Source organism: Taudactylus pleione, unplaced genomic scaffold (assembly GCF_031769625.1).
Source record: "Taudactylus pleione unplaced genomic scaffold, aTauple2 ptg000077l, whole genome shotgun sequence".
Taxonomy (NCBI): domain Eukaryota; kingdom Metazoa; phylum Chordata; class Amphibia; order Anura; family Myobatrachidae; genus Taudactylus; species Taudactylus pleione.
Window position 1 is genome coordinate 442,812 of NW_028284479.1, and position 18,275 is coordinate 461,086.

Genomic DNA, 18,275 nt, shown 5'->3' on the forward strand with positions numbered 1-18,275 from the left:
GGTGAACGTCGCTGTTCACTGACATCGCATTGGCTGTGCTGCACAGCCGATGGACAGATATGTCCATCGGCAAGTGTATACGGGTGGTCTGCAGACTGCCCATACACACACAGCGGCAGCCGCGAGGAGGGGGACGGGACACGCCCCTGACACGCCCCTCTACCACCAGATCCCGCCCCCTGGCCGCTGGGACCCGAAGGCAGAAGCAGATGATGGCCGTTCAGAGTGTATGAACGACCATCATCTGCAGATATATCTGCAGATCACTTGATCTGAAGATACATCTCTCAGGTGTGTACCCACCTTAACTACATGAAATTGATGTGTATCAGTAATCATGCATTAGAAAATTAAAATACAGTTACAGAGAACTGAAAAGCTTAGAGCAAAGCAATCCACTTCCAAGTGAGCTCCTTTCAGCAGGTCATCTCATGTGGAAACATAGATAAGACAGATGAAATAGTTTGTCATCACCTCCAGAACATGTTTGCTAGTTAATCAGCCACTTTCCAGGCACAGGAAGGAACTGATTGCCACTGGTGTTTTCAGAGCTGGTTTCCAGCACAATATAAGGACAGCAAAAACAATGACCCAGGCTTCATTCTCATGGTGTCCTTCATATTTACAAGCAGGAAGTTAAAAGATGGTAAGGGGCCAGATCTCAGTCATCATTAAATGTAGCCGAGAGGAATTGTTACTAAAATAAATGGAGAGATGGTGCTGTCTGTAAGTGGAAGGAGCAGTCCTGTCCTAACAGCGAGCCGTCTCACCCACTCCCCTGCAGTTAGACAGGAGATTATATACAGGGGCGTAGAGAGCCATGCCAGGCTCGGGTGATGAGGGGGTGTGGCCTAATTGCAGGAGGTGTGGCCACGCCCCCTTGAGCAAAAAATAAGTAAATACACTTCTGCAGCGCCGCTGCACACTGGGGAGGGGGCGCTGTGAGCCCCTCAGCACGGCGTAAGGCCAGGGGAGGCGCGATAAGTGTGGCATAGGAGACTGCCATGAGCAGTCTCCCACTGTAGCTCAGCACACGCTTATACATGGGTATAAGTACCATAGGTGCAAGGGGTGTAGCGGCTATGGGTCCCAGAGATGAGGGGGGAGGGAAACTTCCTCGTCAAAGTTACATGTATTATATCAGACCCTCTAACATGACCTGCTCCATTAGGTACAAAATGCTCTGCTCCTGGATTTCCCTCTTAATTTATGATTGCAGTAACCTGTGCTGAAACACCTGTCTCATCAATGACCTAGTTCAACACAGGAGGCTGCTATCATACATTAGGTGGGAAGTCCAGGAGCAGAGTGTTTTGTACCTAATGGAACGGGTCATGTTGGAGGGTAGGTTAATTGGGTGGTACATATGGGCCCTTACAAAATTTTGCTATGGGGGCTTCAAATACCTAGTTACACCCCTGTTTGTATAGATACCATTTCTGAAACTTTGCCATAATAATTTCTAGCTAGCCTGCAGCTCAATATTCTACAGACTATTCAATCTAATTATGCTAATTTCCCAGATATGACTTCATTTGTATTTATAGGTTTCCTTCGTCATCAGTTTAAAAATTTAACTTGCCATTTTCCTCAGAGTATGCAAAAGAAATTGTATATATAATTAAATGAATAATAACAATGGCTCAATTATAAGTATTAAAAGCAGAGCACTTAGTGCAAGTTTGCAAACATACTGTAAAAATATTTATAGCACCTGACCTGAGACTTGTGTTTGGCTTCTCTGCTGTCTGGGCCTACTTAATGGATCATTGGACAGGACACAATTCCCAGATAAAAGTCGTTTTATTTAGCCTCTATTTGTGCCTACTCTGTTGTATACCTGTCTGCTAAGAGCAGCATTATACATATGCACAGGCCAGTCTGCTGCGATGAGGCATCTCTGCTAAGGGTTGGCACCTAAAATTAACATTCATCAATATTGAGAACTTACCCATACAATCAGGTCCCCAAAACCCAGGGCAACACTTTGGCTCCAGTGTTTCCATTGTACATATATGTCGACAACCAGGAAGTGAGAGAGAGTAGGCTCTTATTTCCAGATAATACCTTGAAAGAAAGAAACAACCAGCATTAACTGAAAGGCAGCTATGCTCACCACTGTACCACCAACGCTTCCCTAAGCAGCAATAGCTGGAACAGTTACTGTAACTACCAACATTATACATTTTAAGTAGATATTAAAAACACATTGATCATCAATTATTTTAATGAAGTACAGGATACAGCAGTTTAAAAATTAGGGGCATATTTATCAAATATTGGGTTTTAGACCTAATAATTGTAATTTCTTGTTGCCGCTATTTGTGGCAATAGAATATGTATAAAAACACCCGCAGGGGCAGGGGCTTTGAAAGGAGCCCGTCCCTGCGATGTGTGAAGTGAAGTGACTGCAACATTCTCTTCACTCTACCGGGACTCCTGTGCACTATTGCGCAGTCTACTGACCATGCATCTGCAGTGGCCATTCCCGGAGAGGGTTTTTGTGACATAAGGCACATAGGCTACAAAGGGTTATTAGCTGCCGGGGCCAAACTGGTAAATCTGAATGGATGGTCCAACTTACTAAAAGGCTATATGTACAGTAGTTTATATACATAGCATGTTTGGCAAATTGAAAGTGTCAAAGAAGTAACTTAATATACTGTAGGCTTGCATACCGAAGTCCATCAATGAGATATTGATGACTATTTAATCATTAGCAATATTATTTTAAATAAAACTACATATTTGGCAGACTGTTCACTGTGAAATTATTTACGTAATTTCAGCATTTATTCCTAAATGTGACCTATTTAAAAACAATCAGGATCATTCTTGAGATGCAGCACAAGTGATATCTCTATGTGATATCATTGGGCACACTTGTGTTTGTATGTGGCTAGCCAAGGTGGTGACTAGTGCAAACAGAAAGGCCGGCCTAGAAACAGGCAGAAGTGGGACATTTTTTTCAGGCACTCAGTGCCTTTCACAAGCAGCGGCTTTGAGCCACTTTTAATGTTTTTTTTTTTTTCATTTATCTACTGGGCATGCGCAGCAGCTGCTGCACAAGCCGGCCGGTGTGTGTGTAAGGAAACATTGTTTCCTATATACCACTGGCATGCAGGGATGGCACGGCATGGCAGCCGTCCTTCTCAGTAGACATTTCCGGCTGTTACACGGCAACCGTGCCATGTCCGTGCCGTGTGAAAGGACCCACCTGCTTCCTTGCATACTGTAACTATATTTCACACCCGGCAAAAAAAAGGGGCGGGTTTTTGCCGCCCGGTCAAAACTGGCAAGTGTGAAATAGGCCAAATACTCGCATATGCAAAGAAACACAGTAAGGCCATACATTGGGTATTGTAGTGTAGTCATAAAGTAAGTAGGTCAGGTGTAACCCATCAATTACAGCAATATATTATTAACTCTTCAAACTATGTGTAGAGAAACTGAGTTGTAATTATGCAATATGTTTTCCCTATATATTTTATAGAATATGTATATAACAATAAATTTAATATAGGTATTCTTTTAAATAAGTGGTTCTCAAACTCGGTCCTCAGGACCCCACACAGTTCACTTTTTGTAGGTCACCAAGTAGGTGCACAGGTCTATTCAATAATCACTGACACATTTTAAAAGATCCACAGGTGCAGCTAACTGTTTTACTAGTAACTATGTGAGGAGACCTGCAAAACATGCACTGTTTGGGGTCCTGAGGACCGTGTATGAGAACCTGTGTTCTAAATGATATTGGTGATCTTACTGCAATTGCTGATTCTGTATTTGTGTCCACAACACAAATCAGTAGCGTTTCATTGATAATTTGCAGAAGAACAGGATAAGAGTAATTTAAATATATGTGGCCAAAAGAAAGGTATTATTTCATGATGTGATCTGAATAATTTTGATTAACATAGTAAAGTAGAATTACCTGCAGTCTCTTACTCCACTCCCGCTGCTGAGTTTCGCAAAGCCACTGGTACAATTTATAGCATAATTTAAAGAACATGACATGCATTCTGTTTTGGATGTAATGTTTTGTTTTTCATCACACCTATTTTTTACCTGTAGCAGAAAAGAAAATTAACAGTTCAATACATATATTTTTTCAATATATATATTTTATAAATTAAGAACAATATAAAAATTGTAATTAATACATTCACTAGAGGTAAAATAAGTAGCAGTACTCAAGCATTAAGGGCCTGATTTAGAGATGGACGCTATAGCAGAGCTGCTGCATCTTTGTACGTAGCGGAATTAACTAAGGAATTAATCTGAGTAGATTAAACCAGTAGGCAGTTTCAGTGTAAATCATTGGCAAAACATTTACAAAAATGTAGTGTGCTTACATTTATAAATAATTATATAGAAAAGAACAGCATACTAAAGCTGGCCATAAACTGACTAAACAATTATGTTCAACTAGTTGGTTGGATAGAATGATATCTGTGTAGTGTGTGGGAGCTAAGTATATCATCTACAATTTTTGCTTCCAGACTCTGAAAAATGTTCGAAAATGTTAGTTCCAACTAGCAGTAGAAATTGAACATGTATGATTTTCCCAACTAGTTTGGTGATTATAGTTTCAAAAGGTATTAGAAGGGGACTGCGCTATGCACTGTCTCCCTCTTACTGCCAGATACTAAGCTAAGTGCATGCAAGAATATGAATGAATATTTAGATAGGAAACTATCTATCTCTGAGAAATCAGTAGACGTCCAAGTAAAAAACAAGGGGGTTGCAATGGTAATGCTGCAAAACTGTACACCATAGTATCATTTCCTAGTAGTAGCCTTGGAGTCATGTGCTGCCAATGTATCAACAGAGATTGTACAAACCAAGCTACTGCAGTTTCAAGAATGCATACCTGCTGGGACCATTGCTGAAAATGTTATTCTGCTTTCAAAGGGTGTAAAACCTAAGAAGAGCAAATACAAGTGCTTCAAGTGTCAAAAGTTGGGACATAAGGCCTCACAATGTAGAGCAAGTGAACCAAGTGTACTTCCTCATTCAAGCTAGATAGAAAGAATGAGTCAGCATTAAATATAACCAACAGTCACCCCAAAGATTGCTGGTACATGGACTCAGGAGTCATGAGGCACTTCAGCTGTAATGAAAGTTGGTTCAAGTCACTAAAGTTGTTTAATCCCGTAAATGTCAGGGGAATCGGGAGATAAAGACCTAAATGCCACAAAATCAGGACAATTACTGTGCGCTTAAGGATCAAAGACATATCACAGACATTGAAGATGTACTATTTATGCCATCTCAGTACTGTGGAAGAAAGGATACAAGGTCTAATTCACAAAGGAACCATGTGATGTGTGCAATTGCAAAGAGGGACTGTAATTTCAAGGGCAACCCGGTGCCAATAACTGTACATCCTAAACACTGAGGAGTGTTGTGCGGTGGCAACTTCAAATTGCAATCAGTCTATGGAACATGAGACAGGGTCACCTAGGGTACAACATCGTACAGAGGCTTCTAGATGGCATGAACAACAGAGAGAGACAGGAGTGTGAAAACTGGATGAAGGTTAAGCAAAAATGTTTCTCCTTTCCAAAGTCCGCAACTAGAGTGAGCAAACTAGTGTGCATGGAAATGTGTGGACCGATGGAGACAGAGATATTGACTGGGAACTGCTACTTCAGGATGCTCATAGATGATGCTATAAGGATGATGCACATATACTTCCTGAAAGCTAAAAGAAAAGTAACCAGTAAGATTGCAGACTACAAGAATCTAGTGGAAACTCAAACAGGCTTAAAAATAAAAATGCTGAGGTCCGATAATGGAGAAGAATAAGAGAACAGAGGCCCTGATTCAGAGCCGGACTCTCTGACAGAGCGCTCACTCTGAATCAGGGCCATCCTTCTTTATTTTTAGAGTGGCCTCCTGGCTGCTCGTATAGCTGTGGGTGACCACCCACAGCTATAGCAAGCGGCCAGGAAGATGGTTGCGATGGTCAAGACCATCACGACCATCGGGGTTGTGACGAGAGTGCTGGAGTGCTTTCGGCTCAAACAGAGCCGAAAACACTCCCACTGACATCACTTGTGATGTGAGTGGGGCCGGCCCCAGATGGTAGATGTTCCCATGGGAACGCCTCCGTCTGGGCAGCCAGACCCCAGCACGCCCACCAAAGGGGGCGTGCTGTCACTCAACATTGACAGCATGCCCCCTTTGGTACGAGACCCGGAGCGACGGTTTGCCTGTCTCTATCCGGGTCTCGCGCATGTGCACGACGGAGCCGGCTCTGTCATGCACATGCGCACTGGGCCAACATCGACCCACTTGCGAGCTCTCAGCACTCGTGAGCGGTTCTGAATCAGGCCCAGAGATCCGACTACCTTTCTAAAGAAGAATGGCATTCAACACCAACTAACGAGTTTAGAAAATGTGAAAGTTTAGCAGTAAACTGTCACATTGGTCGAGCTTTATCGAAAAAAAGCAGTGGTCTACTATACATGCACAATTTTGTTGAATGCTGATGGTGTGTACCTATGAAGCATTAGCAAAAACGTATTTATCATGCTTGACGTTTTGCTCACCCAATCATTTCCCTTATTGTGCAAAGCCAAGCCTCCGTGTGTTTGCCCCTGCACACCATTTTTCTATTTTAATGTGCATTCCTCATGTTCTATAGAATACAAAAAAAATGTATTAATACATTTTTTTTTTATGATACTAACAGTGGCCTCTGGGCCTTTTTGGGTATTTTTCTTGGTGCGAGGGTCTCTGTTCTAGATTGAACCCAAGGAGGATTCTACTACTCTGAGGATAGGTCTCCGGCTTTCGAATTTTGGTGGTTGGCATTGTGAAGTTCAGATCAGTGCTCGAAGTGGGAATTTAGAGGTGGGGGTATGGAAATTGAATCCCCCCCCTTTGGACCCCTGCTTCCATTACACCCCATTGTACATCTCACCCCCCCCCTTACACACACACTTCTCCCTGCCTGCTCCCCTCTCTCACACCCTGTCCTTCTCACTTACTGATTCCCTCTCTTTCACCCCCTACAATACTAACTGCCTACCTCCCTCTGTCTGCCCCTCTCACACCCTCCCCTCTCTCTAATTCCCTCTGACCTGCACTGATGGAATGGAGCCACCGGTAGCCTCTGTTCCTCATTGCAGTTATCTGGCGCCGATGCGTGCCAATGAGAAGCTGCCATTTGGCAGCTTTTCATTGGCTGGCGGCAGCGAGCCTCCTCATTGGCTGGCGGGCGCGAGCCTCCTCATTGGCTGGTGGGCGCGAGCCTCGTGATTGGCTGGCGGCCGCGAGCCTTCTGACTGGTTGGGGGCCACGAGCCTCCTGATTGGATGGCGGCCGCGAGCCTCCTCATTGGGTGGCGGCCGCGAGCCTCCTGATTGGCTGGCGGCCGCGAGCGTCCTCATTGGCAGGCGGCCGCCCAGTGCGTGGTGGTGGTGCTTCTAGTGCAGCCAGGACCCGGTAAGTGGTCCCGGCTACATGCCAGCGCCTCCGCTACCCCGATCGAGATGTGTCCCCTGCGGGACACATCTCTACACATAGCCGCCGCTGTTCCAGCGCTTGGATACCATACTGGATCCCAGCGCTGGTACATTCTCATCTGCATTTAAAATTAAGTGGGGCCGGGAAGTGGCGGTATGTCATATCGCCGTATACCGACCCACTTCGACCACTGGTTCAGATAGTGATCAACTCCATCAGAGGAATAGTCTATGATAAGTCCACACTTACGACTAACCACTGGGTGGCTTTCCTTAAAAAACATCAGAAGAATATTTGAAATCTGTTTCCATACTACTGGTTTGAAACCAGTTTTTTACCTTTAAATTATGAGGACTATATCTATTGAATAACAAATGAGAACTACGTTTGTATCATATAAGACATTGGCCCAGGATTGACCCATATCAGTTTGTTACTCCAAGGACTATATGTGTGGAATCCTTATTACCTTCAAGTTAATGAATTTTAGTAATTATTGATTAATTCCTAAGCGCACTGTTTTGTTTTTTGTTGGAATTAATGTGTTGACCCTTCTAACAGGGGGTCTTAAATGAGTTACAGCTGAGTATTATACAACATACTGAAGTTCTTTAACTCATTTTCTTACAGTTTAGCGCAGGTTAAAGGCTTTTTTGTCAATATATATATGTCAACAATAACAAAAGAGGGCTCCTCATAGTGCATAAAAGTATTTAATATTAAAACAATGGTGCACATGTAACAATTGTGCCCGTACCTAAAACAAAACTGTGTGGGCTTAATAACACATGGTGTGATATAAAACACATCCGCCGACAATCGGCTCCCACCGCACCTGTTGAAGTTTTTATTTATTTATTCATTTATTTATTATTCTGTGCTCATATTATCAATTGCTTTTTATTGCTATATTAACTCTGAATTATGTGTTTATTTAGTGTATATTAAGGCCAGTTTTAACTATTTATAACTATAAGCACTTTTGCACTTCAATAAATACACTTGCTGTACTTATACAAACGTAAGGGTCACTGTTAGAGCCTTTTTTAGCACGTACAGGCTCAGTATTACTTACTATTTGTTTATGTGTATGCTTTATGTAATAAATTGTTATTAGTTCCACACACCTTGTTTTATATGATTTATACAGCACTCTTATAACATTTATTTATCTCTTGTGACTTAAATTCACTATTTATATACGTCAGTCGCTAAGACCTTATACACCTACACATATATATATTTCCATTCACCATTTGTCACTTCTTACAATTGTATAGAAATATAGATATGATTCATTCAGGAATTCTTGTTTCTAAATAACAGAAAATACCATATAATGGAAAGACATATTTTTCTTAATTATTATTATTAAATTTTTTATAAACATATATATATATATATATATATATATATTAGGGGTGTGCACCGGCCACTTTTCGTGTTTTGTGTTTTGGTTTTGTATCTGGATCTTTCTTCGTGTTTTGGATCTGGATTGATTTTGCCAAAACCACCCTTCCGTGTTTTGGGTTCTGGGTTTTGTGTTCTGGATCTGTATTTTTTTTAAAAAAAGCATAAAAACAGCTAAAATCACAGAATGTGTTGGTTTTTCTGCTCCTATGCTATTATTAACCTCAATAACCTTAATTTCCACTCTTTTCCAGTCTATTCTGAACACCTCACAATAGTGTTTTTATGTCCAAAATGTTGCATCGAGGTAGCTGGATGACTATGCTAAGCGACACGAGTGGGAGGCACAAACACGTGGCCCATCTAGGAGTGACACTGCAGTGGCAGACAGGATGGCAGTTTGAAAAGCTAGGCCGCAAACAGTACATAATGCAAAGAAAAAAAAGAGGTGCAAGATGGAATTGTCCTTGGGCCCTCCCACCCACCCTTAGGTTGTATAAACAGGACATGCACACTTTAACAAACCAATCATTTCAGCGCCAGGGTCTGCCACACGTGTCTCTGCACAAACTGGCTCTACGGAGGCAAGATGTCGTCCTCATCCTCCTCATTCACCGATTCCTCACCCTCTTCAGTGTTGTGTACATCCTCATCCTCACAGAGTATTAATTCATCCCCGCTGGAATCCACCACCACAGGTCCCTCTGTACGTTCTGGAGGCTGGTCTCCCTGGAAGAGTTGATAATTCATTTTTATGAACATCATCTTCTCCACATTTTGCGGAAGCAATCTCTTACGCCTTTCGCTGACAAGGTTCCCGGCTGCACCAAACACTCTTTCGCAGTACACACTGGAGGGGGGGCAACTCAGGTAAAATAGAGCCAGTTTGTACAGGGGCCTCCAAATTGCCTCTTTTTCCTGCCAGTACAGGTATGGACTGTCTGACATGCCTACTTGGATGCTGTCACTGATGTAATCCTTTAACAGACAGACGCACACTTGTCGCTGCTGCTTTGAGGATGCAGGTGCGGCTACTGTGCATACATTTCACACACAAACACAGAAAAAAAGATTATTTTATTTTTGTTGGAGCGCACTTTGGGGGTTACACCACCCTTTAACAGACAGATGCACGCTTGTCGCTGCTGCTTTGAGGATGCAGGTGCGGCTACAGCCCACACATTTCACAAAGACAGAAAAAAAAGGAATTTTTCATTTTTTGTGGAGCGCACTTTGAGGGTTACACCACCCTTTAACAGACAGACGCACGCTTGTCGCTGCTGCTTTGAGGATGCAGGTGCGGCTACTGCGCATACATTTCACACACAAACACAGAAAAAAGATTATGTTATTTTTGTTGGAGCGCACTTTGGGGGTTACACCACCCTTTAACAGACAGACGCACGCTTGTCGCTGCTGCTTTGAGGATGCAGGTGTGGCTACAGCCCACACAATTCACAAAGACAGAAAAAAAAGAAGAATTTTTTATTTTTTTTGGAGTGCACTTTGGGGGTTACAGCACCCTTTAACGGACAGGCCAGCTGGCCCTTAACTTATGACACAGGCGCATGCTTGGCGCTGCTCCTTTGTTGATGCACGTGCAGCCACAGTGCACACAATTCCCAAACACAGAAAATATTTTTTTATTTTGTTTGGAGTGCACTTTGGGGGTTACACCACCCTTTAACAGCCGGCCCTTTACTTATGACAGACAGATGCACGCTTGGCGCTACTTTGTTGATGCACATGCGGCTACTGCGCACACAATTCACAAACACAGAAAAAAAAAATATATTTTTTGCACTTGAGGGGAGCAACCCTGATGGACAGAGCACCCCCTAGACAACACTACAGCACCCCTTTAGGACTGGGACGCTGCACATGACTTTGGAGTGGATACAGCCCCTATGGACAACTGACTGCACAACACAGCCCAGCCAGCCCCTACGGACAACAGCAGCACAGCACAACACAGCCAGCCCCTATGGACTTTGGAGGAGTGGACACAGCCCCTATGGACAACAGCAGCACAGCACAACACAGCCAGCCCCTATGGACTTTGGAGAGTGGACACAGCCCCTATGGACAACAGCAGCACAGCGCAGCACAGCACAGCACAACACTACACTGCATTACACTACACTACACAGCCCAGCCAGCCCAAACTCCCACCCTCCCTGTTCACTGTCCACAGCTGAGTGAGAAAATGGCGCTGACGTGGGTACCATATATAAAATCCAAAACCCGCGAGACCCGGAAGGCGGGATGATGACGTGTTGCCTCGATTTCAGATCCGAGTCAGGCGGGAAAAGTCGAGCCTGACTCGGATCGGCCTCGGATCGGGGGGGGGGTTCGGATTTCAGAAATCCGAACCCGCTCACCCCTAATATATATATATATATATACATACACACACACAATATATCAACCAGGTGCACCTTAAAACCGTAATTTCTGTGTTTATACACTTAAGCACCCACATACTAATTACAGACAAATATCCGAACTTGGATCGAAAAACTGGTGAAAAATGCAGTGTCCAGCTGTGCAAAGCTGGCAGAGACCCAAACAGAGTCATTATTATTATTATTATCATTTATTTATGTGGTGCCACAAGTGTTCCGCAGCGCCTTACAAAGTACATGAACAAATAAGTAACCATTGACTTACAATACAATACAATACAATACAATACATGGATAAACATTGCTATATTAGCAACCTTTACACCCACATAAGCAGCCGAGTGTTAGTTGCCCTAGTGGGGAGTAAGAGATAAATTAAATTACAGTAGGGAGAAGCACAAGAGGGTAGAGGGCCCTGCTTGAAAGAGCTTACATTCTTTAAGGGAGGGGCAGACAAGCAGGAGTGACACAGATGGTGTAGGGGGGAGGAAGGAAGATGTAGCAGCAAGTTAGGATGAGAGCTGGAAGGCTTTAATGAAGTAGTGGGTCTTAAGAGCTTGTTTGAATGATTGTAAAGAGGTGGAGAGTCTGATGGGGAGAGGTTGGGAGTTCCAAAGGTGAGGAGCAGCGCGGGCAAACTCTTGGAGGCAGGAGTGGGAGGAAGTAATCAATTGACATGAAAGGTGGCGTGTATTAAGTGAACGAAGAGGGCGGACAGAAGAGTGAAGAGTGATGAGATCAGAGATGTAAATGGGAGAGGAATGGGTGAGGGCATTGTAAGCAAATGTGAGAACCTTGAATTGGGTTCTGAAAGGGAAGGGGAGCCAGTGGAGGGCTTGTAAGAGGGGGAGGCAGATGTAGAGCGTTTGGAGAGGAAGATGAGCTGACATATCTGTAATTGTAGCTAAATGTGCTTCTACCACGTAGTAAAACAATGGGATAAATACTTATGTAATCAATTACTGTCTGTTGTACTTCTTTGTATTTAAAGAAAATCTTCAGAATTTCTTTTCTTAATGTAAAGTTACAGATTCTTTTATATTGATCAGTGTTAAAAATTCCCCAATAAATATATTATAATTCCACTTATAGCGAGTGGATTATAACTAGAGATGAGCCGTTCGGATTCTGTGGAATCCAAACCGCTCCGAACATTGGGGATCCGAGTCCACCCGAACCCTGTTCGGGTGTTCACCGCCTGACTCGGATCCCCGTTCGGGGCCAAACGGCGGCCGCCTTATGTCGGATTCTCACTAGAGAATCCGACATCAGGTCTCCTATTGTGTAGGGCAGAGCGCTGTGATAGCGCTCTGCCCTACACAGATACAACCACACAGCCGCCAGCGGCAGCTTTGTGTTTGTTACAGCAGCCAATGAGAGTCACACAGACTCTCATTGGCTGCTGCACGGAGGGAGCCGGCTGGAGCTCACACATGAGCTCCGTCTTCCGGCTCCCTCCGCAGTGTGTGACAGGCTCAGCAGAGCGGACGGCACGGGAGCGGGGAATCAGGAATCAGGTAAGTTTTGTTTTTTTTTTAACTTGTGAAAGTTGTGCAAGGGCCGGGGGCGCTACTGGGGGGGTCTGCTACTGGGGGGGCCTGCTACTGGGGGGGCTATACTACTGGGGGGGTCTGCTACTGGGGGGGCTATACAACTGGGGGGTCTGCTACTGGGCATCCATACTACTGAGGGGCCTGCTACTGGAGGGGGGCTATACTACTGGGGGGGTCCGCTACTGGGGGGGGGGCATACTACTGAGGGGCCTGCTACTGGGGGGGCCATACTACTGTGGGGGCATACTACTGGGGGGGCTTACTACTACTGGGGCGGCCATACAACAGGGGGGGCCATACTACAGGGGGGCTACTACTGGGGCAGCCTACTACTGAGGGGGGCCTGCACTGGGGCAGCCTACTACTGGGGGGGCCATACTACTGGGGGGCCATACTACTGGGGGGGCTGCTAATGGGGGGCATACTACTGGGGGGGCTGCTAATGGGGGGCATACTACTGGGGGGGCCTGCTAATGGGGGGCATACTACTGGGTGGCATGCTAATGGGGGGCATACTACTGGGGGGCATACTACTGGGGGCACTGTATAGGGGACCCTACTACTAAGGTGACTGCATAGGGGGCACCACTGCTGGGGGCATTGTGTAAGGGACACCGCTACTGTGGGCATTGTGTAAAAGGGGCACTACTGTGGGCATTGTGTAAAAGGGGCACTACTGTGTGTCGTAACATAAATAAGAGACACTACTTTATGGTGTAATGTGAATCAGGCCCTATGTGCGGTGTAATGTGAATAAGATTGTGCACTGTGACTCTTTGGGCCGTAGCCCACTATGTAAACAAGTACTGTGACTCTGCTGGCCGTACCCACTGGGTGGGTGCACTACTTTTCATTTCTGCCACTGCTGTGTGGCAATGTGTCATAGATGTGCTTTATACTGTGGTGTCTGTGTCATTGTGCCGCTGCTTTGTCGCTTAGTAACCAGTCAGCTCACTACAACCTTTGGCCAATAATGTTGAAAACAATATTATAAGCTGTGATATGGTCTAAATTGACTGGAAATTAATGTTATTGAGGTTAATAATACTCTAGGAAGAAAAAAAAGACCAATTTATGTGATTTTAGCTTTTTTTGTCAATTTTTGTAAAAAAAATCCAAATCCAAATCCAAATCCAAAGCCAGTCACCACAGTTTGGCAAATCCAAATCCAAATCCAAAGCCGGACGACGAATTAGAACCAAATCCAAATCCGGCAAAAATGGTCCGGCGCACATCCCTAGTTATAACTAAATGGTTTTTTTTTGTTATAAATAATTCAGCAATTGTTAGATTAGCATCACTGCCATACACATTGGGAATTCCCTGCTAAAATCAGAGCATCAGGGATTTAGCGTGTCTATGAGAGTCAAAGCTTTACAGGTAAGAATACAGTTTAGGTAAGCCGAATTGCCCTTTTGAAGCTAATTAAAAAAAAAAAAAACGGAACTAGCTGGTTTCTATGGGTTACATGATCGCACAGAGCCATTTTACCATAGTGTGGTGTGTTTCTATAAAAGTCATATTGGAATTATTTAGGAAAATTGCTCATGCATTCCTGATAGGAGAAATCGACATAACCTGCATATTTATAAAGGTCGTTGTTCATTTTACTTCTCATAGACACTTCAACGAACGACATTTGGGATTATCAGGATTTGCAAGTCAGATTTTGTCACCAGACTTTGCAGCACGATAAAGCTGGGTACACACTGTAGGATGGAGCGACCTAGTGATGCAACAATGCGATGTAATGATACACGATCCAGTGTATGATGGCGCAATGTATGGGTACATGCTGCATGTAGAAGCACCACATGGTTCATTGCATTGTCCCATCACACATTTTAGCGCAGCAGATGGGATGATACGATGAATGACCATTGTGAATGATGGATTGGGAATACACACATTGCGATGTGTGCGGTATATCATTTATATCCGCATCAGAATGATATTATGTACGATACATCGCGTAGTTGTACCCAGCTTTAGTTTATAAACAAGTGGAATAATTATTATTGTTAAAGAAAAATAATGTTGGTGTTTACGGTCTCACCACAGCTTACAGCTAGCCCTATCATGCCCTGTTTAAATGGCTTGGAATTGAATGATACACACCATAGCTAAAAATTGGCATTACCATTTATTAAAGAATATACTTTGTGATAGAATTTGCTTCTATTGACAACTCAGGGGGGAATTCAATTAGCCTAAATAATGTAATTTTTTTTGGAACACTAAGATTTCTTACCGTTCACGTGAAAATTTTGGTAATTGCATCTATGCGCGCTCCTGTATTTCGTGCAATAAAATCCCAAAAGTCGCAATGCAGCATTCACGCAAAAATTCTTCCTGATTTTAACCGGGATAAGTATAGGTGAAAATAGGGAAATCTGCCTGTACAGAAAAAAGGCTAAGTGATATGGGAGAACTATATAGAAGTGTATTAGTGGCCGTAATAAAAGTATTTGAAGTTCTTAAATTGAGTCAAATGGATGTTATATGCATTTTTCTAAAACAGTGAATAAATTATAGAAAGCAAGTGGTTTTTTGGAAAAAAAAAATGTCTTTTTTATTGGGGAAGTATATATTTGTCTCATTTAAAGACACTTTTAAAAATCCTTCAAAATATGCCTCTAAGACCACCTGTAATCTTACAAACACCTTTCCCACTCATATAGCACCCCCATATACCTGTCCCAAATCAATTAAACCATTTTCCTGCACTCTTTCGCCCCAAAAATGACATGTCATTATTGACCAAATTAAGCTAATTACAAAAATCTTTTTGAATAATTAGTCATTAAGGAAGGTGTCCCAGTGGTTCTGAACCAATCTGTCCAACGAATGGGTCTTTAAATGCATTTTAGTTTGCACTTACTCTTCATTAGTTGTTTCAAGTACAGTACATTAAAGACCCATGGTTTTTCCCAGGTTGGATATCGGTTGTTGGCAGTCGGGATCCCGGCTGTCAGAATCCCGTAGCCGGGATTCCGACAGGGTTAACATACCGACACTTGTTGGTCAGTATGCTAACCTTCCCCCTCTCCCTACACTAACCCTATCTCTCCCTTTTTGTTGCCTAACCTAGAGGTTCACAAACGCGGTCCTCAAGACTACACAACAATTCAGGATTTAGAGATATCCATGGTTGAGCACAGGTGACTTAATTAGCACCTCAGTCAATTTGATTTAAACACTTGTGCTCTGTCATGGATATCTCTAAAACCTGAACTGCTGGGGAGCCTTGACGACTGCGTTTGGGAACCTCTGACCTAACCCTAACCTCTCACCTTAGTGCCTAAACCTAACCTCCCCCTCCCCGCACCCTAAACCTAACCCTCCCCCTAGTGCCTAACCCTAACCTGATACTTACCTTTGGGATGCTGCTCGGCGGGATTCTGGAACTCGGGATGCCGGCACCGGTATATCGACAGTCCGCATCCCGCATGCCGGTATGCAGACTACATCCCGTTTTTCCCACAGGAATGCATTTATCAGTGTCTCTTATTTTATTATGGTTCACTGTTTTTAAAATATTTCTCAGAAATGTGAGCAATGGCACTTCCAAACTGCTCTCTTTCTAAAGCTGGGTACACATCTGAATGACGGTGCGACCCAGCGGCAATGCGGTGTAACAATATATCGCATCACTGTACACATTACAATACTGTATGTGCCGTATGATGATACAAAATATTGTTCCATGGTTCAACCATGAATTGGGTGGGTTTGCCCGACACACTATACAATGGTCATTGCAATTCGTTGCAGATCGCAAGATCGGCCGATATATCGTATGTACCCATCTTAAGACTCTATGGGGTAAATTTACTAAGATGGGAGTTCTATTAAGAAGTGATGTTGCCAATAGCAACCATATTGCAGGTATTATCTTCTAGAAGGTGCTAGATAAATGAGAAGTAGAATCTGATTGGTTGCTATGGCAACATCACTTCTTAATAGAACATCCCTCTTAATAAATTTACTCCTATGAGGGGATTTATGCAAGTATCCCCGTATTTTAAAAGTGACCATCATTTTAAAGGCTAAACCTTTAAAATGATTGTCAAATTAAAAATAGACTTGCATAAATCCCCTCAGCATTGGAAGGTCGCAACCTATTACATTTAGAGCCTTATTCAGCAGTGCACTGCTGAACGCAGATTCCCGATGATCGGGAATCTGCGCAGGGACCCGACCCGTACTGCGCATGTGCAGTACGAGTCCTGTGGGTTCACACGAAGTCCGACAGCAGACTGTCAGTGATTGACAGTCTGCTGCCGTTTGTATATAGGAGGGGGCGGCGACGGCCTCCATTTCCCGAAATGGAGGCGTGTCTCCACTGTTGGGGGAAAGGGAAGAGGCCAGGATCTCCGTCGGGTGCCGTAGATTTCCTGGCCTCTTTCTTGTATGCGGCGGCCAGCTTGCATGACCCCATGGGTGACTCAGACGGCCGATGTGATCGCAGATTTTCCAATGCAGCTCAGATAAGTAATGCATGCTGCATTAACATAATTGCAAGGACTGCTTGCGTGCGGCTTTGCAATTCCGTCCACTACTGAGTCACCCCCTTATCTGGTTTGCACATTTTACATCTTCAGAACCACCCCAACCCCTGCATCACATTATGGTTTTACAAGGTGAACAATTGCACCGTCTAGCCTAAAATAAGCAGAACATACAGAACCTATTCCAGGACGTTTTCGCCTAAGCGAAAACTCTATAGGCAAAATCAGGCGAAAAAGTTTCGCCACCCAAAGGCAAAATCCATATTTTGGGGTGCAAATGGGGGAACTTGGTTCAGAACCCTTTGGACACATCCCCCCCTAATGACTAATTAGGCAAAAAAATGTAAACAATTATCTTAATTCACCCCAAAAAAAGACATGTCATTTTTGGGGTGAAAATGCAAAAAGTGTTTGAAAATGGGGTTGAAGTACTGGGATAGGTATTTTGGTGTGCTCTATGGATGGGACATGTGTTTTTAGGATTGCAGGAGGCTGCAGCAGGTGTATTTTTAAAAAAAATATTCTGCACTTTACAACCCCCAAAATATCTTAGTATTCATTTACATATACCCCCAATTTAACTACAGCAATTATCTACTATATAAAAGCAAAAATTTGTCCTTCTGTCTTTCTATACAAATCCCCAGTTTACAAACCACAATCGTGAAATTTTACATACGAGCGTATTAAAACACGGCGGAGGCAACTAAAAAAATTTGAAATCGAAATTAATTACTGTTACTTTTAAATGAATGAAAAACCACAATTTTTGCATAGCATTCACCCTCTACAGGTCAGGTACGGCATTACAAAAGGATTCAGCTTATCTACTATTTTTTCTTTTCTATCTTCTCTACTAAATTGAAATTAATTACCATTACTTTTTAATTAATTAAAAATCACAATTTTTGCATATCATT

At 43.4% G+C, this 18,275-nt stretch overlaps 1 protein-coding gene across 1 annotated transcript in view; it reads right to left on the reverse strand.

The window, feature by feature from the left end:
• STAB2 (stabilin 2) overlaps window positions 1-18,275 on the reverse strand; it is a 209,063-nt gene that overhangs the window by 180,433 nt on the left and 10,355 nt on the right. Inside the window, exons 2-3 of the mRNA XM_088467854.1 lie at window positions 3,935-4,068; window positions 1,952-2,067 (exon numbers count right to left, since the gene is read on the reverse strand). Of these exons, the coding sequence (XP_088323980.1) occupies window positions 1,952-2,067; window positions 3,935-4,068 (250 nt within the window). The remainder of the gene's footprint in view (window positions 1-1,951; window positions 2,068-3,934; window positions 4,069-18,275) is intronic.